General features: G+C 43.0%; 1 protein-coding gene and 1 long non-coding RNA gene across 3 annotated transcripts in view; one reads left to right on the forward strand and one right to left on the reverse strand.

The window, feature by feature from the left end:
- LOC308581370 overlaps window positions 1-25713 on the reverse strand; it is a 97126-nt gene that overhangs the window by 67247 nt on the left and 4166 nt on the right. The window lies entirely within an intron of this gene.
- On the forward strand, window positions 1458-20052 carry LOC308580929 (vomeronasal type-2 receptor 26-like). The gene is made up of 4 exons (XM_081183239.1): window positions 1458-2344; window positions 3161-3388; window positions 4394-4520; window positions 19875-20052. Exons 1-4 carry the CDS (start codon window positions 1583-1585, stop codon window positions 19952-19954), a joined length of 1197 nt encoding a protein of 398 aa, XP_081039365.1. The 5' UTR covers window positions 1458-1582; the 3' UTR covers window positions 19955-20052.

Consider the following 25713-nt stretch of genomic DNA (forward strand, 5'->3'; position numbering starts at 1 on the left):
CATATCTTCTCATCCTGTAAATAGTTTTTCCCAACTTAAGGAACTCTAAATGAGTATTTCAATCTAATTCACCCCAGATCAAGCTCTCCTAAATGCTACTCCTTTCTTTGTTGGTGGATCTGGGCAAGATTCTGCTCCTTCCTAGCTGCAGAGTTTGGCCCGTTAGATATAACTTGTATAGAGCAAGGAGTTGTTTTCATTTAATGGAGAATGGAAGCTAAAACGATTTTTCGTTTATTCATTTATTTGCAGTTGGTCAGCAAAGGACACCTCACCAGTCCTCTCCATCTTGTTTGCAACCCAGGAGATCACCCGGCATCTTAAGCATTTAGCCAATGTCACCCTGGGCTATAGCATCTATGAGGCCGCTTTTGATGTCAGGACAACTGCTGATGCCATGCTAGACAGTATTCCAAACTACAGCTGTGGAAGACAGAATAAGGTGTTGGCTGTTTTTGAAGCAACTTCTTCTGAAATCCCCCACCTTATTTCAAGCATGTTGGGCATCTACAAAATGCCCCAGGTAAGAATTGGAAGGGAAGAGATCTGTTGTGTTTAATTCCTCTCTGCTGTCTCTCTAGCAGTGGTGAGGAACCCCTTCATGCCCCCAGAAGTTTCTAAACTGCAAAGCCAACCATCTGGCCATTAGCCATGCTTGTCCAGACTGATGGAAGTTGTACTTCAGCAATATCCTAAGGGCCAAATTTTCCAGGGAACACAAAAGAGTAGCACACAAAAAGAGAGACCAAAGGGGGGGGGAATCACTTTGCAATAAAGTGGAAAGCGAGTTAGAAAACCCTCAGCCACTTCCTATCTCCCTCCCAGAGAGCCAGTGTGGTGTAGTGGTTAAGAGCGGTGGACTCGTAATCTGGTGAACCGGGTTCGCGTCTCCGCTCCTCCACATGCAGCTGCTGGGTGACCTTGGGCTAGTCACACTTCTTTGAAGTCTCTCAGCCCCACTCACCTCACAGAGTGTTTGTTGTGGGGGAGGAAGGGAAAGGAGAATGTTAGCCGCTTTGAGACTCCTTAAAGGGAGTGAAAGGCGGGATATCAAATCCAAACTCTTCTTCTTCTTCTTCTTCCCCGGTTTGTCAATAGGAAGATGTGGTTGAAAGTACCCCTGGCCCCTAAAGGGTTCTTGTTTCTCAGGAAGACCAGTGGATGTCTGACAGCTAACTGAACACAGAAGTTTAAGTACTTGCACGCCTCCAGACTGTGCAGCTGCTTAGCTTCTGCCTCTCATTCTGTGTAGTGCCCCATTGTGACTCTAGGAAGACTTTGGGGTGTCATGACCCCACAAGACCCAGATGCCCTGTTCTTCCCCAGTGTCCATTTGAGCCACTTCCTTCTCTGTAAACTCCAGGTCCTCTTCTGAACACGATTCCACCATCAGAGACATGGCATGTATCCCATAAGCCTCTGGTTAGCTACTGTGAGAAGATGGGCCTTTGGCCTGATCATGCAGTGAGGCCTTTCTTGTGTATTCCTGAAAACATGACACCAATCCTTTTCTTGCTAGATCAGTTTTGGCTCTGCTGCTCAGGATCTGGATGACAAAACCCAGTTCCCTTTTATCTACCGGATGGTCCCCAAAGAAGAAACCCAGTACATGGGGATTGTCAAGTTGTTGCTACATTTTGGGTGGACGTGGATCGGTCTCTTTGTTCCAGACAATGACAATGGAGAAAGGTTCCTAAGAGCCTTCACCCTTCTGATCATCCGCAGTGGGATTTGTGTTGCTTTCTTGGAAAAAATTCATATTTCGACCCTGGGACAAATGTCATCCTTACATTGTAAACCATCTGATTTGAGACAAGTCAAGGTGTTTGTTTATTATGGGGACTCTGAGCACAGAATTTATCCAATTGTGATGTTACAAAGAATTCAGGAAGTGAGGAAATCACAGGGGATAGTCTGGATCACAACAGATCTTCTGGACATTGATGAGATGTTGTTTGGTGGCACAGATTACTTCGAGCCTGCCCAAGGTTCTTTGTCCTTTGTAATGAATACCAAAAAACGGACAGAACATGGCTACTATACTCGACTTTCATTTGAAGCTACAGCTGCAGCTGCAGAGTTTTGGTCAAGAGCATTCAGTTGTACATGTTCAAACAATGTGCTATCCGTGGAGGGTTGGACAAAATGCACAGAAAAGGAAACATTGGAAACTTTGTCCCAGAAGGAGATGGGGGCAATCTGGTCTCAAGACCGCTACAGCACTTACTACGGCGTCCAGTTTGTGGCCCAAGCCTTAAATGTCGCATATTCATCCAGATCCAAATGGATGTTAATGGCGAGTGGAGGAAACAGAATGGAACTTCAAAGGTTGCAGCCATGGCAGGTCTGTCCTCTCCCCTTTTTTGCAAATACTCTGTGGAATCTGTTTCAGATTGTATATTCTTTGTAGTTTACGCCATTGTTATTGTTAAATATGTTTAGGTTTCCTATGCCCTGTCTTTAGTAGGACACGTTAATAAGGATTTTTTAATTGCTCAGCTATTTTTGTGGTTCTTATATACTTTGAAAATTGATTAAAATCATTTTTAATACATAATTTGGGAAGGTTGGGAGGAATCTTTCAAAGCACAAAATAAGCTATGAAAAATTGTTAAGGAGCATTCTCTTACATAAAGCTTAATTAATTAATTACTATATTTAGTTCATAACATTTATATATTGCTTGACTCCTGAAGAAACCCTCAAAGCACTTTACAAAAACATTAAAATAAACAAATTCACTAAAGAAAACCCTTACTTAAAACATAGAAAGTTGAAATCACAATAGGATAGGATAAAGCCAATTAAAAGGCATGCTAGCTTTCTACAGTTGCCAAGTGCTTGCCTGTATGTGTCCTCTGTATGTGTTTGAGTCATATGTCCTGTGAATTTATAACCTGATAAAGGACCAGTTATAATGACCAAAAGGTTGTTATCTTTAGCTGACACGAGGCCTCAATGTCCTTGATTTAGGACCATTCTCTCAAAACTGGTAAGATGTCTGGAACCTTACTCAATTATCCAAGAAAAACAAGACTACGCCCCACAAAATATCCAAAGTCATGAAAAGCTTTGCTCAATAAAATACCCACATACTCATTTTCTCACAAAATCCGGATATCACGTTTCCTAAATGCTGGCGTTTTCTCTGCCATTCTAGCTTCACACTTTCTTGAAAGAAATTTGGCTTTCCAATTCATCCATAGGAGGGATGTATTCTGATCAGAATGGGGAGCTGACTGCCAACTTTGATATCGTGAACTGGGTCGTATTTCCCAATAGATCTCACAGCAGAAGGAAAGTTGGGAGCATCGAGGGACAGGCATCCTCCGGCATAAAATTCTCCATTAAACCAGAAGCCATTATGTGGCCTGGGAACTTCAGCAAGGTCATTGCATTTATCTGTTTATTTATCGTACTTATATCCCACCTTTTGTCTATGGAGCTTCATGGCTACCTGGGAATTGAACCTTAGTCTCCTGGGTTCTCATCCAACTCTCTAACAAGTATGGCACAACTGGCCCTCGTTCCCTTGCTGTGACATCTGTTAAGTTCTGATAATTTTCTGATAGGGGCAATTTTCAGTTTAACCCTAAGTGGGCCCTGTGCAGAGTGAGACCCACTCCTGGTTGTGTACACCGCTGCTGTTTTCCCTCTCTGTTTTCCCCTCTCTTTTTTGCATTGCAAATCAGATGGAGAGGGGCAAAGAGAGGCTGCTCTTAAGCTTGCATTTTCATCTATCCCTCTGAGTGGATGAAACAAGGACATCAATGGGCCAAAAGTTGGCAGTGTGGCCCTAGCTGCCATGTGGGCTTCATCAGCTTCCCAATAAAAGCACAATAATACGCTTCATAGTGTATGGCTGCCATTCCTCCGGGTTCTCATGGACACATCCGGGAATTGGCTACAGAAATGGCACCCAGACACAGCTTTTTGCTGAAACAGCAAAATGCCATGGAAAACCCAAACGTACGACAAGCAGAGTGATTTAAAAAAAAAAAATGATTAAAAATTCAAAGAAAAGCCAAAAAAACTTTTAGAAAGGGAAAAAATAAAGCTCAACAACTTTGTCCGAAATATGGCAACCTTTTCACAGTGACAAAAAAGAACAATAAATCTCAAGTGCAGTTTAAAAGGCCATAGTTTGTTTAATCCTTTGTGTTCAACAATATTTGTGTTCAACAATTAAAAATGAAATTTTATGTCAGAAAGAAAATGAGCTCTCCACAGTTCTACCAAATTTGAATGGGTCTCACTCCCATTTTAAAGCTTTCTAACCTGGTCTCAGTATTATAAAAATGATTTTTATTTGAGCATATGTTTAGCCAGGGCCTTCAGATGATGTCTGTAATTTATGCTGATCTCCTTGGGTGGTCCTTTTCCTTCTTTTTAGGTCGTGCCTCGTTCAAGATGCACTGAAAGCTGTCACCCTGGATATGCCAGAGTGGCTAAAGAAGGGGAGGCTGTTTGCTGCTATGATTGTGCTCCTTGTGCAGAAGGGACCATCTCCGTTCAGGAAGGTGGGTAACTCCAGAGGAAAGGGAGAGGCAAGATTTCTTGGTATTCCAGAGGTAACACAGGGTTCATGCTCCTTTGGAGAACTGAAGACTCAGGGGAGACTGCTGTAGCTTTAAGAAATATGATTTATTCACATATTTACACCTTCAGTCTGCATGGAGGAAGTCCAGATCTTAGCACATGATCAAGAGCGACTTTTTACCATAGCAGTACAGTTTACTTGAGTGGAAGAAATCTCTCCCAACCAATTTTCAGGCAGCCTAGCCAAAATGGGCACCTCCTTGTTCTCTACCTTTTTCTTCCCAGCACACCTTGCTAAAGACTGTATTTTCCTGACACCTCAAACGCACACACCATCACCATGGCAACCTCTGTCAGAAAACAGACAGGTATGAGTGTAAGAATTTTGTTAGTAATTCTGAAGTCATTCTTCTTCTCTTCAGATGCAGAGATTTGCACCAGATGCCCAGAAGATCATCATGCAAATCAAGCCCGAAACAAATGTGTCCCCAAGACTATAACATTTCTCACTTATGAAGAACCCTTGGGGATTGTCCTGGTTTCCTTTGCTCTCTTCTTGTCCTTGACCACTGGCATTGTGAAAGGAATCTTCGTTAAATACAAGGAAACTCCCATAGTCAAAGCTAACAATCGAGACTTATCCTATATCCTCCTCAGCTCTCTCCTGCTTTCCTTTTTGTCCTCCTTCCTCTTCATCGGCCAGCCAAGAAGAGCAACCTGTCTTCTCCGACAAACAGCCTTCAGCATCATCTTCTCAGTTGCTGTCTCTTCTGTTTTGGCAAAAACCATCACTGTGGTGCTGGCCTTCCTGGCCACAAAGCCAGGGAACAGAGTGAGGAGATGGCTGGGGAAGAGTCTGGCCAACTCCATTGTCCTTTCCTGTTCCAGTATTCAGGTTGTCATCTGCACCATCTGGCTGGGAATCTCCCCACCCTTCCCAGACTCCGACATGCACTCCCAAGCTAGAGAGATCATCCTTCTATGCAATGAGGGATCTGTTGCCATGTTCTACACTGTCCTTGGCTACATGGGCTTCATGGCTGCCATTTGCTTCACGGTGGCTTTCCTAGGCAGGAAGCTGCCTGGGGCCTTCAATGAAGCCAAGCTGATCACCTTCAGCATGCTGGTCTTCTGCAGTGTTTGGGTGTCTTTTGTTCCCACCTACCTGAGCACAAAAGGGAAGTACATGGTGGCTGTGCAGGTCTTCTCTATGTTGGCCTCCAGTGCTGGGCTTCTGGGCTGCATCTTCCTTCCCAAGTGCTACATTATCATCCTCAGGCCTGATCTGAACACAAAGGCACAGCTAACTACAAAAAGTGATGGTGGTAGTGTCTGATTCTTAGCTTCTTTGAAGATTCATGGCTTTACATATATAATACAATGTTGTTAACGTGGACCAAACACTGCTGTCAGCAGCTTCCAGCTGGTTGCCCAGGAAAGTATAAAGACTTTGGTCATCTTTGTCTTCCTTTCACAGCACCAACCACTCTGTCAAAGGCGTCTGTTTATTTGACCAACACCCTGTGGGGGTCTGCATGAGCTAGGTACGCCTCTGAGGAGAACAAGGTTTTGAGATGCTCAAATGCCTGTTGTGCCTCAGCTGTCAACTGGAACGGATTCTTGCCCTACAAGCAATCTGTGAGGGGTGTAGTGAATCTCAAATAGGCTGACATGAACTTGTGGTAATATTTGGCCAATGCTACAAACCTCTGCAGGTCTTTCTTTGTCTTGGGCTCCTGCCGCGAAACTACGCTCTGCACCTTAGCTGGATCCATATGCACCCCCTCACTTGTGAGGTGATACCCCAGGAAATCTTTGCGAATTCTGCATTTTGTTGATTTATTGTGCTGCTTAATTGTTCTATGTGTGATCCTAACAATAAATTTTGTTGTAAAAGCCATTGAAATGATTCTTCTCGGTTATCAGTGTTGGCTGGCTGCCCCGTGGCTCCTCTACGCCATCTGTCATGATTTATGACCTAACCACCAATTAAAGTTGACTCAGGACAATTTGTCAGGATGCTGTCAGCAGCTTCTGACTGGTTGCCCAGGAAAGCATAAAGACAAGGAAAGGTTTCTTACCGTCCTTTTTTATTTCAATTTTTACAAAGAGGCTATAGAACTGAGCCTCTTGGATAATGGTGTTGTCCCGAGTGAATCTCCACCTTTGTCTCTCCCACATCCTCATTCGTCACTTCTCTGGGTGTGGCTACGTGTCTTTGAGCTCTTTGCTCTCCTACTTTTAAGGCTTGCCAGGTTCTAGGAGATGGAGGGTCCTGGATGCTTTCTAATGACATTGTATCAACTAGCTGCCGCTCCACTTCTGCCGCTTCCTCCTTGTCTCCCATTATTTCCCAACTTTTCCCCTCATTTGCCTCTGAGCTGTGACCTCTATACTGTTATAAATCTATACTGTCTTCCTCTTCTCTGGAAGAGTCAAGATGGCGAGGCGTTCTACACCATTCCTCCTCTGCCCAGTCCCTGACACCTGGTTTATGGCAGGAAAATTGCAGAAGCTCTAAATTCATAAAATCATTGTTCACAAATGTCTTGCCAGAAACCTCTCTACCATCTGCACTTCCAAAACAACCAGTATTAGCGACCTGTTAGCAGTAGTCGTCATAAGTCAATAGGCTCATGTTGGAAATATTCAAGAGTGATCAAGCCACCACATATTTCAAGACAGCCAGGACTACCTTCTTCCATGAGGATGCATTGAAAACTCCTGAATCCACCCACTGATACCCTCTTGGCAAGCTTTAATAAATAAAGCCGGGCAACGGTTGGGAGATCACATGCATGGGACCACAATAAGATTGTGAAAGGAAGTAGTAATGAATGATGAAAGTGAATGTATAACAAGGATAGAGAGTCCCTACAGTCCTATCCATTTTATAATCTGATGGACTTGTTAATGAAGATGTCCATTTCACTGAACTGAACTGGTGTAAATCAATATTGTCTTTAAATGCTGGCTGTGGATTGCACTGTTGGCATTACAGGAAACTTTTACACATACATAGATTAAAAGGCCCATCAGTGAGTTTTAACAATCATGTTTTTCCCCCCAGTGGTTCAAAGAGCAATAGAACCTCAACAGGTTCCACATCTTCAAGAATCTGCCCCAAACTCCACTAACACCTGCAGTAAAACACACTGTTCTTGAATGTATAATGGATTGTTACATACTGGACCCCGTAGATAACACTGATGTTAATAGGCTTCCTCAGCCCAACTATGTATGATTGAAGTTCTTCCAGGGAAGGAGCAATCTTCAAGGTCTATAACAGATTTCTCTGTCCTGACTCTTCCAACACTCAGCGTCATTGAAAGCTGAGTTGAATTGAATCTCTAGTTCGCTGCTACTATATTACTAAGCTAAAGCCAGATATTATTGCTACTGTATAAATCCAATGGACCAGTCAGCTGATTGGGCTATCTCATGAACCCGAACTTCTATTAGCTCATGTGAGTATCTCATGGCTTATCTCGGTGTTAGAGACCTCCATTGGATGCCAATGAATCTATCTTCCAGTGTTGGGAATTCCTGCTGCTTCCGTTTCTGAGCCAGAAGTGTTCTTGCAGCCCTTGTGGCATACATAAACATGTATACCTCTCTTTTATGTATTTCTTCACCAATTAAACCTAATAAAAATGCCTCTTTTTTAATTGAACTTATATTTCAAAACCTTTTTAAACTCATTATATATTATATCCCAGAAGGCTTCCACTTTGGAGCATGTCCACCACATATGGAGGAAATTCTTCTCCTTACACTTCCAACATTTTTTGTCTTGATTTCTATACATTTTAGCAAGTTTGGCAGGTGTGATATACCATCGGTACATCATCTTAAATACATTTTCTTTGAGTGACACACGTGCTGTAAATTTGATTTAGTCCTGGGCCCACCTAATCATAACGCTAGATATGCTATAGTTTCTTGGACTTTACTGAAGTTAATGTTTCCTCAAGTTTAGAAGGGCCCAGATTGAGAGTCTCATCTTTGAGTTCTCACAAACATGTTTTGCTTTGGCTCTGCAGCTGCCCATTGAGTCACACAACGATTCCTGGGAGTTGCAGAGGGGGTGGACCTTCTTAACCCTATAATTATCAAAATCATGGTGATTTGCTTATCTAGTCCAGGGATGTCCCCAACGATGGCCTTGGAGTCCACAAATAACAAAACATCAGAATCACAGGCAGCATCAGATAACTTATTGTCACAAGCCTGAAAGAAGAACTGGGTCATAAATATCAGAAGCCGGACCTGGGAGATTTGGGGCTGGCAGGGCTTGTTTCTATGGGAGGTTTCCTTTTTCTACCTTTGCTTCTGAAGCTGCTGTAGGAGTCCAGCTGTGCTTCTAATGTGACTGCTGTCACAAGAGTGTATGATTCTTGCAGGCATAGCCAGGATGATATTTCTGCTGCTGCTGTTTCTGCTGCTAATGCCCCATGGAGCCAGTAGGATGCTGAAAGCAAAATGCCCATTGAACCGAAATATAGGAACTGATCCGTTGAATTATTACAGGCCAGGAGACCACCTCATTAGTCAGGTCATATTTCCAAATGGTTTTATAACTTACCCAATCAACTTTTCACGGCATCCCAAAAACACTGCTAAGACGTAAGTGACTTTATGTTACCCAGTCTGCATTCACACTTATTGCTGTTTTCCAGAGACAGCATCTAGTTTCTGGCCATGCCTGATATAATAATAATAATAATAATAATAATAATAATAATAATAATAATAATAATAATAATTTATTATTTATACCCCGCCCATCTGGCTGGGCCTCCCTGGCCACTCTGGGCGGCTTCCATAAAAACCAAAAATACAATAAAATATCACCCGTTAAAAACTTCCCTGAACAGGGCTGCCTTAAGATGTCTCCTGAATGTCAGGTAGTTGATTAAACCTTCTCCCTCCATTGCCCCTCTATTGCCTTCGGAAGAAGATTTGGGGATTGAGAGTCAGCATTCAAGTACCTAGTGACCCCTTGGCATCCTGCAAACAAAGACGTTATTTTTGAACCCTTTCCCTATTTTGGGCTTCAGTTTTCCAGAGATAGGATCTAGTTTCAGGCCATGCCCCTTAGTATCCTGCAAACAAAGACGTTATTTTTGAACCCTTTCCCTATTTTGGGCTTCAGTTTCATTAATGCAGCTAAAGCACAGTTGATCATCTCATGTATCATTTTGTATTTTTATGGGGAAAGGGTGTTTCTTCCTAGTCAAGTATTAACAGCTTTGACAGCTCCCTCTATTCCTTTATTCCCAACAGAACTGTCTAAATTAAATGTCCCTGGTGGTCTTGGGTGTATTTGGATTACAACATATCTTAAATAAGTTCTAAACCCACGGTGCAATCTTGCATTTGCAGATCAAAGAATGTGTAAAAATCGGAATGTAAGGATACCACCACCTTCCCTTCAAACTCTCTGAAACGCTCAAATCAGTATAGGAACCTTACCAAGTAGTTCCACCACCCTCAGAAGTTAAGGTGGGCATAGCCCAAGAGAGGACATTTCTCTCTTTCATATCTTCTCCTCCTCTAAGGAGTTCCTGACAAAGATTCTGCTCCTTCCTAGCTGCAGTGTTTGCCCCAATAGATATAAAACCAGCAAGCTCTTCTTCTGTTCGTACAGAGCAAGGAATGTTGCAAGTTCTTTTCATTTAATGGGGAATGGGAGGCTAAAATGATTTTTCGTGTATTCATTTATTTGCAGTTTTTCAGCAAATGACACATCAGCAGTCCTCTCCATCTTGTTTGCAACCCAGGAGATCACCCGGCATCTTAAGCATTTAGCCAATGTCACCCTGGGCTATAGCATCTATGAGGCCGCTTTTGATGTCAGGACAACTGCCGATGCCATGCTAGACAGTATTCCAAACTACAGCTGTGGAAGACAGAATAACGTGTTGGCTGTTTTTGAAGCAACTCCTGAAATCTCCCACCAAATTTCAAGCATGTTGGGCATCTACAAAATGCCCCAGGTAGGAATTGGAAGGGAACAGATCAATTGTGTTTAATTCCTCTCTGCTGTTTCTCCAGCAGTGGTGAGGAACCCCTTCATGCACCCAGATGTTTCTTAACTGCAAAGCCAACCATCTGGCCATTAGCCATGCTTGTATGGACAGATGGAAGTTTTACTTCAGCAATATCTTAAGGGCCAAATTTTCCAGGGAGCGCAAAAGAGTAGCACCCAAAAAGAGAGACCAAAGAGGGAAATCACATTGCAAGAAAGTGGAAAGCGAGTTAGAAAACCCTCAGCCACTTCCTAACTCCCTCAGCGGTTTGTCAATAAGAAGATGTGGTTGAAAGTAGCCCCTGGCTGCTAATGAGTTTCTTGTTTCTCAGATGTCTGACAGCTAACTGAACACAGAAGTTTAAGTACTTGCACTCCTCCAAACTGTGCAGCTGCTTAGCTTCTGCCTCTCCTTCTGTGTAGTGCCCCATTGTGACTCTAGGAAGAGGTTTGGGTGCCATGACCCTACAAGGCCCAGATGCCCTGCTCTGCCCCAGTGTCCATTGGAGCCACTTCCTTCTCTGTAAACTCCAGGTCCTCTTCTGAACATGATTCCTCCATCAAAGGCATGGCATACATGCAAAAGCATCTGGTTAGCTACTGTGAGTAGATAGCCCTTTGGCCTGGTCATGCAATGAGGCCTTTCTTGTGTATTTCTGAGAACATGACACCAATCCTTTTCTTACTAGATCAGTTTTGGCTCTCCTGCTCAGGATCTGGATGACAAAACCCAGTTCCCTTTTGTCTACCGGATAGTCCCCAAAGAAGAAACCCAGCACTTGGGGATTATCAAGTTGTTGCTACATTTTGGGTGGACGTGGATCGGTCTCTTTGTTCCAGACAATGAAAATGGAGAAAGGTTCCTGAGTGTCTTCACCCTTCTGCTGATCCGCCGTGGGATTTGTGTTGCTTTCTTGGAAAAATTTCATATTTCAACCCTGGATCAAATGTCATCCTTACATTGTAAACCATCTGATTTGAGACGAGTCAAGGTGTTTGTTTATTATGGGGACTCTAAGCACAGAATTCGTCCAATCATGATGTTACAAAGAATTCATGAAGTGAGGAAATCACAGGGGATAGTCTGGATCACAACAGATCTTCTAGACATTGATGTGATGTTGTTTGGTGGCACAGATAACTTCCAGCCTGCCCAAGGTTCTTTGTCCTTTGTAATGAATACCGAAAAAAGGACAGAACAGGGTTACTATACTCAACTTTCATTTGAAGTTAGAGCTGCAGCTGCAGAGTTTTTCAAAAGAGTATTCAGTTGTACATGTTCAAACAATGTGCTGTCCGTGGAGGGTTGGACAAGATGCACAGAAATGGAACAACAGGAAAGTTTATCCAAGGAGGAGATGGAGGCAATCTGGTCTGAAGATCGCTACAGCACTTACTACGGCGTCCAGTTTGTGGCCCAAGCCTTAAATGTCGCATATTCATCCAGATTCAAATGGATGTTAATGGCGGGTGGAGGAAACAGATTGGAACTTCAAAAGTTGCAGCCATGGCAGGTCTGTCCTCTCCCCTGTTTTGTAAATACCTTCTGGAATCCGTTTCAGATTTTATATTCTTTGTAGTTTACTTCATTGTTATTGTTAAATATGTTTAGATTTCCTATGCCCTGTCTTTAGTAGGACATGTTAATAAGTTTTTTTTTAATTATTCATCTATTTTTGTGGTCCTAAGATACTTTGAAAATTGATTAAAATTATTTTTAAAAAAGATAATTTGGGAAAGTTAGGGGGAATCTTTCAAAGCACAAAATAAGCTTTGAAAAATTGTTAAGGAGCATTCTCTTACATAACACTTAATTAATTAATTAATTAATTGATTGATTGATTGATTGATTGATTGCTATATTTAGTTCATAACATTTATATACAGTATTGCTTGACTCCTGAAAAAAACCTCAAACCATTTTACAAAAAAGTTAAAATGAAAAGAAATTCACTAAAGAAAACCCTTATTTAAAACACAGAAAGTTGAAATCACAATAGGATAGCTTAAAGCCAATTAAAAGGCATGTTAGCTTTCTACAGTTGCCAAGTGCTTGCTAGGATGTGCTCTATATGTGTTTATTTGAGTCATATGTCCTGTGAATTTATAATCTGATAAAGGACCAGTTGTAATGACCAAAAGATTGTTATCTTTAGCTGACACGAGGCCTCAATGTCCTTGATTTAGGACCATTCTCTCAAAACTGGTAAGATGTCTGGAATCTTACTCAATTATCTAAGAAAAACAAGACTATGCCCCACAAAATATCCAAAGTCATGAAAAGCTTTGCTCAATCATATACCCAGAAATATCCTGCAATTATTTTGTTTAAACATAATTTATTCTCATCTCTTATGGAGTTTGCACACAAGCCTGCTGTTTTCTCACACAATCCACATATCATGTTTTCTAAAGCTGGTGTTTTCTCTGCCATTCTAGCTTCACACTTTCTTGAAAGAAATTTGGTTTTCCAATTCATCCATAGGAGGGATGTATTCTGATCAGAATGGGGAGCTGACTGCCAACTTTGATATCGTGAACTGGGTCGTATTTCCCAATAGATCTCACAGCAGAATGAAAGTTGGGAGCATCGAGGGACAGGCATCCTCCGGCATAAAATTCTCCATTAAAGCGGAAGCCATTATGTGGCCTGGGAACTTCAGCAAGGTCATTGCATTTATCTGTTTATTTATCGTACTTATATCCCACCTTTTCTCTATGGAGCTTCATGGCTACCTGGGAATTGAACCTTAGTCTCCTGGGTTCTCATCCAACTCTCTAACAACTATGGCACAACTGGCCCTCGTTCCCTTGCTGTGACATCTGTTAAGTTCTGATAATTTGCTGATAGGAGCCATTTTCAGTTTAACCCTAAGTGGGCCCTGTGCAGAGAGAGACCCACTCCTGGTTGTGTACACCGCTGCTGTTTTCCCTCTCTGTTTTCCCTTCTCTTTTTTGCATTGCAAATCAGATGGAGAGGGGCAAAGAGAGGCTGCTCTTAAGCTTGCATTTTCATCTATCCTTCTGAGTGGATGAAACAAGGACATCAATGGGCCAAAAGTTGGCAGTGTGGCCCTAGCTGCCATGTGGGCTTTTTCAGGTGCCCAGTAACAGCGACTGCCTATAAAAGCACAACAATACGCTTCATAGTGTATGGCTGCCATTCTTCCGGGTTGTCTTGGACACATCTAGGAAAGGGCTGCAGAAATCGCACCCAGACAGCTTTTTGCTGAAACAGCAACTGTTGGTATCTTGAGCTCACAGGCAGAGGTACCTGGCCTCCCCCGAGGCAATTGAGCGAGATACTGTGCTTACCGTCCGTCTGCGACCTCCGGCAGGCTAGGTAAACAAACCCGGCGATTCTTCTCATTAGTCATGAGATAGAACACACCCTCTGCTTCTCTGCTTCTCTCTCCCTCCCTGCATTCTCCCAGGGAGGAGAAATGAGACAGACAGGAGTCCTTTCTACATGTTTTATTCCTGTCACTCAACAGTACATAGAAATGTGACTGCTCCCTTCAGACTCCATCAGAAGAGTCTTAACTCCTCCCCTGTACTTTCAGCACAGGTCAGATGACACTCTGAGCTAACATCCGGTGCTCAGTACAGAGAATAGGCTCCACCCTTTCTCCAACAGTACAGTGAGAAACCACAACATCCTGTTTTGCATTCCAGCCATCTGGAGCTGGCTTTTGCCTTGGTGCTTTTTCCTGACATCAACATGTCCTGGAAAACCTGTACATATGGCAAGCAGAGTGATTTAAAAAATAATATGAGTAACAATTCAAAGAAAAGCCCAAAAACATTTAGAAAGGGAAAAAATAAAGCTCAACAACTTTGTCCAAAACATGGCAACCTTTTCACAGTGACAAAAAAGAACAATAAATCTCAAATTCAGTTTAAAAGGCCATAGTTTGTTTAATCCTTTGTGTTCAACAATATTTGTGTTCAACAATTAAAAATGAAATTTTATGTCAGAAAGAAAATGAGCTCACCACAGTTCTACCAAATTTGAAAGGGTCTCACTCCCATTTTAAAGCTTTCTAACCTGGTCTCAGTATTATAAAAATGATTTTTATTTGAGCATATTTTTAGCCAGGGCCTTCAGATGATGTCTGTAATTTATGCTGATCTCCTTGGGTGGTCCTTTTCCTTCTTTTTAGGTCGTGCCTCGTTCAAGATGCACTGAAAGCTGTCACCCTGGATATTCCAGAGTGGCTAAAGAAGGGGAGGCTGTTTGCTGCTATGATTGTGCTCCTTGTGCGGAAGGGACAATCTCCATTGAGGAAGGTGGGTAACTCCAGAGGAAAGGGAGAGGCAAGATTTCTTGGTATTCCAAGGGTAACACAGGGTTCATGCTCATTTGGAGAATTATAGACTATGGGGAGACTGCCGTAGCTTTAAGAAATATGATTGATTTGCATATTTACACCTTCAGTCTGCATGAAGGAAGTCCAGATCTTAGTACATGATCAAGAGCGACTTGTTTACCATAGCACTGCAGCATTTCAGTGGAAGAAATCTCTCCCAACCAATCTTCAGCCAGCCTAGCCAACAAGGCAGCCTTGTTTTCTACCTTATTCTTCCCAGCACACCTTGCTAAAGACTGTATTTTCCTGACATCTCAAACGCACAGTCCATCACCATGGCAACCTCTGTCAGAAAATAGACAGGTATGGATGTAAGAATTTTGTTAGTCATTCTGAAGTCATTCTTCTTCTCTTCAGATGCAAAGATTTGCACCAGATGCCCAGAAGATCAGCATGCAAATCAAGCACGAGACAAATGTGTCCCCAAGACTATAACATTTCTCACTTATGAAGAACCCTTGGGGATTGTCCTGGTTTCCTTTGCTCTCTTCTTGTCCTTGACCACTGGCATTGTGAAAGGAATCTTCATTAAATACAAGGAAACTCCCATAGTCAAAGCTAACAATCGAGACTTATCCTATATCCTCCTCAGCTCTCTCCTGCTTTCCTTTTTGTCCTCCTTCCTCTTCATCGGCCAGCCAAGAAGAGCAACCTGTCTTCTCCGACAAACAGCCTTCAGCATCATCTTCTCGGTTGCTGTCTCTTCTGTTTTGGCAAAAACCACCACGGTGGTGCTGGCCTTTCTGGCCACAAAGCCAGGGAACAAGGTGAGGAGATGGCTGGGGAAGAGTCTAGCCAACTCCATTGTCCTTTCCTGTTCCAGTATGCAGGTTGTCATCTGCACCATCTGGCTTGGATTCTCCCCACCCTTCCCAGACTCCGACATGCACTCCCAAGCTAGAGAGATCATCCTTCTATGCAATGAGGGATCTGTTGCCATGTTCTACACTGTCCTTGGTTACATGGGCTTCCTGGCTGCCATCTGCTTCACTGTGGCTTTTCTAGCCAGAAAGCTTCCCGGGTCCTTCAATGAAGCCAGGCTGATCACCTTCAGCATGCTGGTCTTCTGCAGTGTTTGGATGTCTTTTGTGCCCACCTACCTGAGCACAAAAGGGAAGTTCATGGTTGCTGTGCAGGTCTTCTCTATGTTGGCCTCCAGTGCTGGGCTTCTGGGCTGCATCTTCCTTCCCAAGTGCTATATTATCATCCTCAGGCCAGATCTGAACACAAAGGCACATCTAACTACAAAAAGTGAAGGTGGTAGTTTCTAAGTCTTAGCTTCTTTGAAGATTCTTGGTTTCACATAAAATACTATGTTGTTAACGTGGACCAAACACTGCTATCAGGATGCTGTCAGCAGCTTCCAGCTGGTTGCCCAGGAAAGCAAAAAGAAAAGGAAAGGTTTCTTACCGTCCTTTTTTATTTCAATTTTTACAAAGAGGCTATAGAACTGAGCCTCTTGGATAATGGTGTTGTCCCGAGTGAATCTCCACCCTTGTCTCTCCCACATCCTCATTCGTCACTTCTCCAGGTGTTGCTACGTGTCTTTGAGCTCTTTGCTCTCCTACTTTTAAGGCTTGCCAGGTTCTAGGAGATGGAGGGTCTTGGTTGCTTTCTAATGACATCGTATCAACCAGCTGCCGCTCCACTTCTGCCGACTCCTCCTCCTCTCCCATTATTTCCCAACTATTCCCCTCATTTGCATCTGAGCTGTGACCTCCCACAAACCACTGTTCATCAGTTGCATATTCCTGCATTGCAGAAGGTTGGACTAGATGATTCTCAGGATCCCTTCCAACTCGACGATTTGACAATTCTATCGCAAGCAGTGACAGTCCTATCAGAAGATCCTTGAGAAATGGAACACCAGGTTCACCCAGCAGGATCATCCGCAGACACCGGAACACCTGATGATCCTTCAGTCTCTTTTCAGTTTCACGTTTGATAGTTGTAGTGAGTAGCTTTGTACTGTAAGTGGCGAAGAACCTCCTCCCAACCCGTTTTCGCTGCAAACGAATAGCCACTTACTGAATTTAACATTTATGTTAATAGCCTTCCTTAGCCCAACTATGTATGATTGAAATTCTTCCAGGGAAGGAGCAAACTTCAAAGTCTAGAACAGATTTCTCTGTCCTGACTCTTCTAACATTCAGCTTCATTGGAAGCAGAATTGAATTGAATTTCTAGTTGGCTGCTTGTATATTGCTTAGCTAAAGCCAGATATTATTGCTGCTGTCTAAATCCAATGGACCAGTCAGCTGATTGGGCTATCTCATAAACCCGAACTTCTATTAGCTCATGTGAGTATCTCATGGCTTAGCTCGGTGTTAGAGACCTCCATTGGATGCCGATGAATCTATAGTTCTGAGGCAGTGTGGTGTAGTGATCAGGGAGTTGGACAGGGGCCTAGGACACAAGGGTTTAAATTTCCACTTAAAGTCCAAACTTCTAGTATTATTACTGGGAAGGAGGAAAACTTTTCCTATCCATATTATCCACACCATGAAGGACTTTATACACCTCTATCAAGTCCTGCCTTGCTGGTCTTGGTCCATCATAGCTATTCTATAGTTCCCTGGACTTGAGAGTCACATCATTGAGTTCTCACAAACACGTTTTGCTTTGGCTATTCTATGGTTTCTTTCTTTCTTTCTTTCTTTCTTTCTTTTAAATAATTTTTATTAGATTTTCCACTTAAATCATATTCACATTTTTTTTACATACTTCTATAACTTAATATATTACTCTGTAAGAGTATCAACATCCTTCCCTCCCTCTTTTTGACTTCCACATATCTTTCCATATTTTTCACATTTCTATAATCACTTATTTACCCTTTGTCAAATTATATTATTTCACCTTCTTGTCGGTAAATCAGCCCCTTATATTTACATTACAAAACATTTCAATTCAGGACTACAAACGTTTTCAAATGTTTACAATTTTCTTTCATATAAAATATAAATTTGTTCCAGTCCTTTTGAAACAGTACGTCACACTGATTCCGGATCTTCCCTGTCAACTTGGCCATCTCTACATACTCCACCATCTTGACCTGCCAATCTTCCAGTGTTGGGAGTTCCTGCTGCTTCCGTTTCTGAGCCAGACGTGTTCTTGCAACCCTTGTGGCCTACATAAACATGTTTACCTCTCTTTTATGTATTTCTTCACCAATTAAACCTAATAAAAATGCCTCTGTTTTTTTACTGAACTTATATTTCAAAACCTTTTTTAACTCATTATATATTATATCCCAGAAGGCTTTCACTTGGAGCAAGTCCACCACATATGGAGGAAATTCTTCTCATTACACTTCCAACAATTTTTGTCTTGATTAATATAGATTTTAGCAAGTTTGGCAGGTGTGATATACCATCGGTACATCATCTTAAATACATTTTCTTTACACACATGCTGTAAATTTGATTTAGTACACAGTTTTTCCCACCTTTCAAAATCAATAGTGTGCCCCAGATCCTGGACCCAACTAATCATAACGCTAGATATGCTATAGTTTCTTGGACTTTACTGAAGTTAATGTTTCCTCAAGCTGAGCAGGGCCCAAATTGAGAGTCCCATCTTTGAGTTCTCACAAACATGTTTTGCTCTGGCTCTGCAGATGCCCATTGAGTCACACACCGATTCCAGGGAGTTGCAGAGGAGGTGGACCTTCTTAACCCTATAATTATCAAAATCATGGTGATTTGTTTATCTAGTCCAGGGATTTCCCCAACGATGGCCTTGGAGTCCACAAATAACAAAACATCAGAATCACAGGCAGCATCAGGTAACTTATTGCCACAAGCCTGAAAGAAGAACAAGGTCATAAATATCAGAAGCCTCTTATTTCTATGGGAGGTTTCTTTTTTCTACCTTTGCTTCTGAAACTACTGTAGGAGTCCAGCTGTGCTTCTAATGTAACTGCTGTCACAAGAGTGTATGATTCTTGCAGGCATAGCCAGGATGATATTTCTGCTGCTGCTGTTTCTGCTTCTAATGCCCCATGGAGCCAGTAGGATGCTGAAAGCAAAATGCCCATTGAACCGAAATATAGGAACTGATCCGTTGAATTATTACAGGCCAGGAGACCACCTCATTAGTCAGGTCATATTTCCTAAAGTTTTTATAACTTACCCAATCAACTTTTCACGGCATCCCAGAAACACTGTTATTACGTAAGTGACTTTACGTTACGCAGTTTGCGTTCACATTTATTGCTGTTTTCCAGAGGCAGCATCTAGTTTCTGGCCATGCCCCTTGTTATCCTGCAAACAAAGAGGTTGTTTCAGAACCCTTTCCCTATTTTGGGCTTCAGTTTCATTAATGCAGCTAAAGCATAGTTGATCATCTCATGTCTCATGAAAAAGGGTGTTTCTTCCTAGTCAAGTATTAACAGCTTTGACAGCTTCCTCTATTCCTTTATTCCCAACAAACTGTCTAAATTAAATGTCCCTGGTGTGTTGGGTGTATGTGGATTACAACGTATCTTAAATAAATTCATAATCCACGGTGCAATCTTGCATTTGTGGGTCAAAGAATGTGTAAAAATTGGAATGTAAGGTGACCACCTCCTTCACTTCAGACTCGCTGGAACGCTCAAATCAGTATAGGAACCTTACTAGGTAGTTCCACCAGACTCAGAAGTTAAGGTGGGTAGACCAAGAGAGGGCATTTCTCTCTTTCATATCTTCTCATCCTGTAAATAGTTTTTCCCAACTTAAGGAACTCTAAATGAGTATTTCAATCTAATTCACCCCAGATCAAGCTCTCCTAAATGCTACTCCTTTCTTTGTTGGTGGATCTGGGCAAGATTCTGCTCCTTCCTAGCTGCAGAGTTTGGCCCGTTAGATATAACTTGCATAGAGCAAGGAGTTGTTTTCATTTAATGGAGAATGGAAGCTAAAACGATTTTTCGTTTATTCATTTATTTGCAGTTGGTCAGCAAAGGACACCTCACCAGTCCTCTCCATCTTGTTTGCAACCCAGGAGATCACCCGGCATCTTAAGCATTTAGCCAATGTCACCCTGGGCTATAGCATCTATGAGGCCGCTTTTGATGTCAGGACAACTGCTGATGCCATGCTAGACAGTATTCCAAACTACAGCTGTGGAAGACAGAATAAGGTGTTGGCTGTTTTTGAAGCAACTTCTTCTGAAATCCCCCACCTTATTTCAAGCATGTTGGGCATCTACAAAATGCCCCAGGTAAGAATTGGAAGGGAAGAGATCTGTTGTGTTTAATTCCTCTCTGCTGTCTCTCTAGCAGTGGTGAGGAACCCCTTCATGCCCCCAGAAGTTTCTAAACTGCAAAGCCAACCATCTGGCCATTAGCCATGCTTGTACAGACTGATGGAAGTTGTACTTCAGCAATATCCTAAGGGCCAAATTTTCCAGGGAACACAAAAGAGTAGCACACAAAAAGAGAGGCCAAAGGGGGGGGGGGAATCACTTTGTAATAAAGTGGAAAGCGAGTTAGAAAACCCTCAGCCACTTCCTATCTCCCTCCCAGAGAGCCAGTGTGGTGTAGTGGTTAAGAGCGGTGGACTCGTAATCTGGTGAACCGGGTTCGCGTCTCCGCTCCTCCACATGCAGCTGCTGGGTGACCTTGGGCTAGTCACACTTCTTTGAAGTCTCTCAGCCCCACTCACCTCACAGAGTGTTTGTTGTGGGGGAGGAAGGGAAAGGAGAATGTTAGCCGCTTTGAGACTCCTTAAAGGGAGTGAAAGGCGGGATATCAAATCCAAACTCTTCTTCTTCTTCTTCTTCTTCCCCGGTTTGTCAATAGGAAGATGTGGTTGAAAGTACCCCTGGCCCCTAAAGGGTTCTTGTTTCTCAGGAAGACCAGTGGATGTCTGACAGCTAACTGAACACAGAAGTTTAAGTACTTGCACGCCTCCAGACTGTGCAGCTGCTTAGCTTCTGCCTCTCATTCTGTGTAGTGCCCCATTGTGACTCTAGGAAGACTTTGGGGTGTCATGACCCCACAAGACCCAGATGCCCTGTTCTTCCCCAGTGTCCATTTGAGCCACTTCCTTCTCTGTAAACTCCAGGTCCTCTTCTGAACACGATTCCACCATCAGAGACATGGCATGTATCCCATAAGCCTCTGGTTAGCTACTGTGAGAAGATGGGCCTTTGGCCTGGTCATGCAATGAGGCCTTTCTTGTGTATTCCTGAAAACATGACACCAATCCTTTTCTTGCTAGATCAGTTTTGGCTCTGCTGCTCAGGATCTGGATGACAAAACCCAGTTCCCTTTTGTCTACCGGATGGTCCCCAAAGAAGAAACCCAGCACATGGGGATTATCAAGTTGTTGCTACATTTTGGGTGGACGTGGATCGGTCTCTTTGTTCCAGACAATGACAATGGAGAAAGGTTCCTAAGAGCCTTCACCCTTCTGATCATCCGCAGTGGGATTTGTGTTGCTTTCTTGGAAAAAATTCATATTTCGACCCTGGGACAAATGTCATCCTTACATTGTAAACCATCTGATTTGAGACGAGTCAAGGTGTTTGTTTATTATGGGGACTCTGAGCACAGAATTTATCCAATTGTGATGTTACAAAGAATTCAGGAAGTGAGGAAATCACAGGGGATAGTCTGGATCACAACAGATCTTCTGGACATTGATGAGATGTTGTTTGGTGGCACAGATTACTTCGAGCCTGCCCAAGGTTCTTTGTCCTTTGTAATGAATACCAAAAAACGGACAGAACATGGCTACTATACTCCACTTTCATTTAAAGCTAGAGCTGCAGCTGCACAGTTTTGGTCAAGAGCATTCAGTTGTACATGTTCAAACAGTGTGCTATCCGTGGAGGGTTGGACAAGATGCACAGAAAAGGAACCACTGGAAGCATTGTCCCAGAAAGAGATGGGGAAAATCTGGTCTCAAGACCGCTACAGCACTTACTATGGCGTCCAGTTTGTGGCCCAAGCCTTAAATGTTGCATATTCATCCAGATCCAAATGGATGTTAATGGCGAGTGGAGGAGGCAGATTGGAACTTCAAAGACTGCAGCCATGGCAGGTCTGTCCTCTCCCCTTTTTTGTAAATACCTTCTGGAATCCGTTTCAGATTGTATATTCTTTGTAGTTTACGTCATTGTTATTGTTAAATATGTTTAGGTTTCCTATGCCCTGTCTTTAGTAGGACATGTTAATAAGTTTTTTTTAATTGTTCATCTATTTTTGTGGTTCTAATATACTTTGAAAATTGATTAAAATAATTTTTTTTAATAGATGATTTGGGAAAGGTAGGGGGGAATCTTTCAAAGCACAAAATAAGCTATGAAAAATTGTTAAGGAGCATTCTCTTACATAGAGTTTAATTAATTAATTGGTTGATTAATTACTATATTTAGTTCATAACATTTAAATACAGTATTACTTGACTCCTGAAAAAAACCTCAAACCACTTTACAAAAAAGTTAAAATGAAAAGAAATTCACTAAAGAAAACCTTTTTTAAAACACAGAAAGTTGAAATCACAATAGGATCGGTTAAAGCCAATTAAAAGGCATGTTAGCTTTCTACAGTTGCCAAGTGCTTGCTAGGATGTGCTCTATATGTGTTTATTTGAGTCATATTTCCTGTGAATTTATAACCTGATAAAAGACCAGTTGTAATGACCAAAAGGTTGTTATCTTTAGCTGACACGAGGCCTCAGTGTCCTTGATTTAGGACCATTCTCTCAAAACTGGTAAGATGTCTGGAATCTTACTCAATTATCTAAGAAAAACAAGACTATGCCCCACAAAATATCCAAAGTCATTAAAAGCTTTGCTCAATCATATACTGTACCCAGAAATATCCTGCAATTATTTTGTTTAAACATAATTTACTCTCATCTCTTATGGAGTTTGCACACAAGCCTTCTGTTTTCTCACAAAATCCGGATATCATGTTTTCTAAAGCTTGTGTTTTCTCTGCCATTCTAGCTTCACACTTTCTTGAAAGAAATTTGGCTTTCCAATTCATCCATAGGAGGGATGTATTCTGATCAGAATGGGGAGCTGACTGCCAACTTTGATATCGTGAACTGGGTCATATTTCCCAATAGATCTCAGAGCAGAAAGAAAGTTGGGAGCATCGAGGGACAGGCATCCTCTGACATAAAATTCTCCATTAAACCAGAAGCCATTATGTGGCCTGGGAAATTCAGCAAGGTCATTGAATTCATTCATTTATGTGTTTATTTGTTGCACTTATATCCCACCTTTTCTCTATGGAGCTTCAATAAATCTCAAATGCAGTTTAAAAGGCCATAGTTTGTTTAATCCTTTGTGTTCAACAATATTTGCGTTCAACAATTAAAAATGAAACTTTATGTCAGAAAGAAAATGAGTTCTCCACAGTTCTACCAAATTTGGAAGAGTCTCACTCCCATTTTAAAGCTTTCTAATCTGGTCTCAGTATTCTAAAAATGATTTTTATTTGAGCATGTTTTTAGTCAGAGCCTTCAGATGATGTCTGTGCTTTATGTTGATCTCCTTGGATGCTCCTTTTCTTAGTTTTTAGGTTGTGCCTCATTCAAGATGCACTGAAAGCTGTCGCCCTGGATATGCAATAGTGGCTAAAGAAGGGGAGGCCGTTTGCTGCTACGATTGTTCTCCTTGTGCAGAAGGGACCATCTCCGTTCAGGAAGGTGGGTGACTCCAGAGGAAAGGGAGAGGCAAGATTTCTTGGTATTCCAGGGGTCACACAGGGTTCGTGCTCCTTTGGAGAACTGAAGACCCAGGGGAGACTGCTGTGTCTTTAAGAAATATGATTTATTCACATATTTACACCTTCAGTCTGCATGGAGGAAGTCCAGATCTTAGCACATGATGAAGAGCGACTTGTTTACTATAGCAGTGCCGCACATCGGCTGGGTGAGGACTGCAGGGCCTGCTCCCTTCCAGGGCCTTTTCCAACTGGCCCAGGGGGCGTGGCCCAGGCCCTTATTTGGAAACTTTTGAGGAAGTGTGGGAAGTGTTCTGCCATTGCTTCCCTGTTCCCGTGGGACATCCGATCTCGGTGATCATGGGCAGGAGGTGGAGTTATGCTAAGACCAGACCATGTCATTACCGAGGAGGCAGGTTTACTCGTTGTTTGAAGACTATCCCTGCCTCCGGGTCTGGCCTTGACCAGATGGATACTGGAATCAACAGGGGAAACCCACAAGACCTGAAGGTGTTGCTGTGTAATGCCAGGTCAATGATGAATAAAACCACTGCCATCCACGACCTGATTGTGGATGGAGGATTTGACCTGGCATGTGTGACAGAGACCTGGTTGGAGGAAGCAGAAGGGCCTGTCCTTGCCGCTGCTTGCCCACCAGGTTTCTCTTACGCACAGCAACCCAGGTCATGTGGGCGGGGAGGGGGGGTTGCAGTGATTTTTAGGAAGTCACTAGCTTGCACCAGGCGTCCTACTGGGAAGATCCAGTTTTCTGAGTGCATGTTCTGGAAGTTGAGCAATAGGAACAGTACAGGATTCCTTTTGGTGTACCGACCTCCCCGCTGCACCAAGGATTCCCTGTCCGAGCTGCTTCAGGTCGTGGTGGATTTTCTCCTGGAGACACCTAGTTTGGTTGTCCTAGGGGATTTTAACATCCATGCCGACACGACCTTACAAGGGGCTGCTCGGGACTTCATGGAAAGCATGGCGTCCATGGGGCTGTCCCTGAATAAGTTTGGCCCAACTCATAGTCATGGACATGCCTTAGACCTGGTGTTCACCTCTAGTGACGTGGGTGGTCTGACACTAAGTAAAAGCGAAACCAAAGAAGTGCCATGGTCAGATCACTTCCTGGTGCAACTGGACTTCTCCGCGACCCTTCCCCTCTGCAGGGAGGTGGGACCAATTCGGATGGTCCGCCCCCGCCACTTAATGGATCCAAATGGTTTCCAGAGAGTGGTAGGGGATGTTTTAGCCCATGTTGATGGCCTTTCAGCTGATTCCCTGGTGGCCCGCTGGAATGCGGAGTTAACCAGGGCTATCAACTGCCTGGCTCCGAAGCGCCCTCTCCGATTGCATGGAGCCTAACAGCCCCGTGGTTTTCTTCGGAGCTGAGGGCGATGAAACAATCGCTGAGACAGCTAGAGCATCGGTGGCAGAAAACTCACTCCAAATCTGACCGGACACAGGTTAGAGCTCAACGTCGAGCCTACCAAGTGGCGATAGCGACTTGGTAGAAAGAAAAGTAGAAGAAAGTCTTCTTTGCCGTCTCTATTGCATCTGCAGAAAATAGTAGCAGGAGACTCTTTCAGGTGGTTCGCAATTTAACAGAACCACCTTTACCACCGGGGCCTTGTAAAGACCCCAAGATCTCCTGCAACGATTTTGCAAAGTTTTTTGAAGATAAAATCACTCATATTCGGAAGGACCTAGACACCACCGTGGGAGCAGGGCTGGGGTGGGAGAGTGCTAGAGCTCTGTCTGGTCAAGTCGCATGGAATCAATTTCAATCCATTACCCCCGAGGATGTGGACAGGCTGCTTGGACGCGTGAAACCAACCACCTGTCTCCTTGATCCTTGCCCATCCTGGCTAATAAAAGCAAGCCGGGAAGGGCTGGGCGATGGGCTCTGCGGGGTGGTGAATGCTTCCCTCTGTGAGGGAACATTCCCAGATCCGCTGAAAGAGGCGGTCATTAAACCGCTTCTTAAAAAAACATCTTTAGACCCCGCCAGTATGGCCAACTATCACCCAGTCTCAAATCTTCCATTCTTGGGCAAGGTGATTGAGCGCGTGGTTGCTGAACAACTCCAGGCACGCCTGGAGGATGCG

The sequence above is a fragment of the Podarcis bocagei genome (assembly GCF_964188305.1).
Source record: "Podarcis bocagei genome assembly, chromosome: 2".
Classification (NCBI taxonomy): domain Eukaryota; kingdom Metazoa; phylum Chordata; class Lepidosauria; order Squamata; family Lacertidae; genus Podarcis; species Podarcis bocagei.

Coding starts and splice junctions, on each gene's coding strand:
- LOC308580929 (XM_081183239.1), top strand. CDS start 1,583: ATGGTCCCCAAAGAAGAAACCCAGTACATGGGGATTGTCAAGTTGTTG. Junction 3,389..4,393: donor GGCCTGGGAACTTCAGCAAG/GTCATTGCATTT, acceptor CCTTCTTTTTAG/GTCGTGCCTCGTTCAAGATG. Junction 4,521..19,874: donor GACCATCTCCGTTCAGGAAG/GTGGGTAACTCC, acceptor ATTTATTTGCAG/TTGGTCAGCAAAGGACACCT.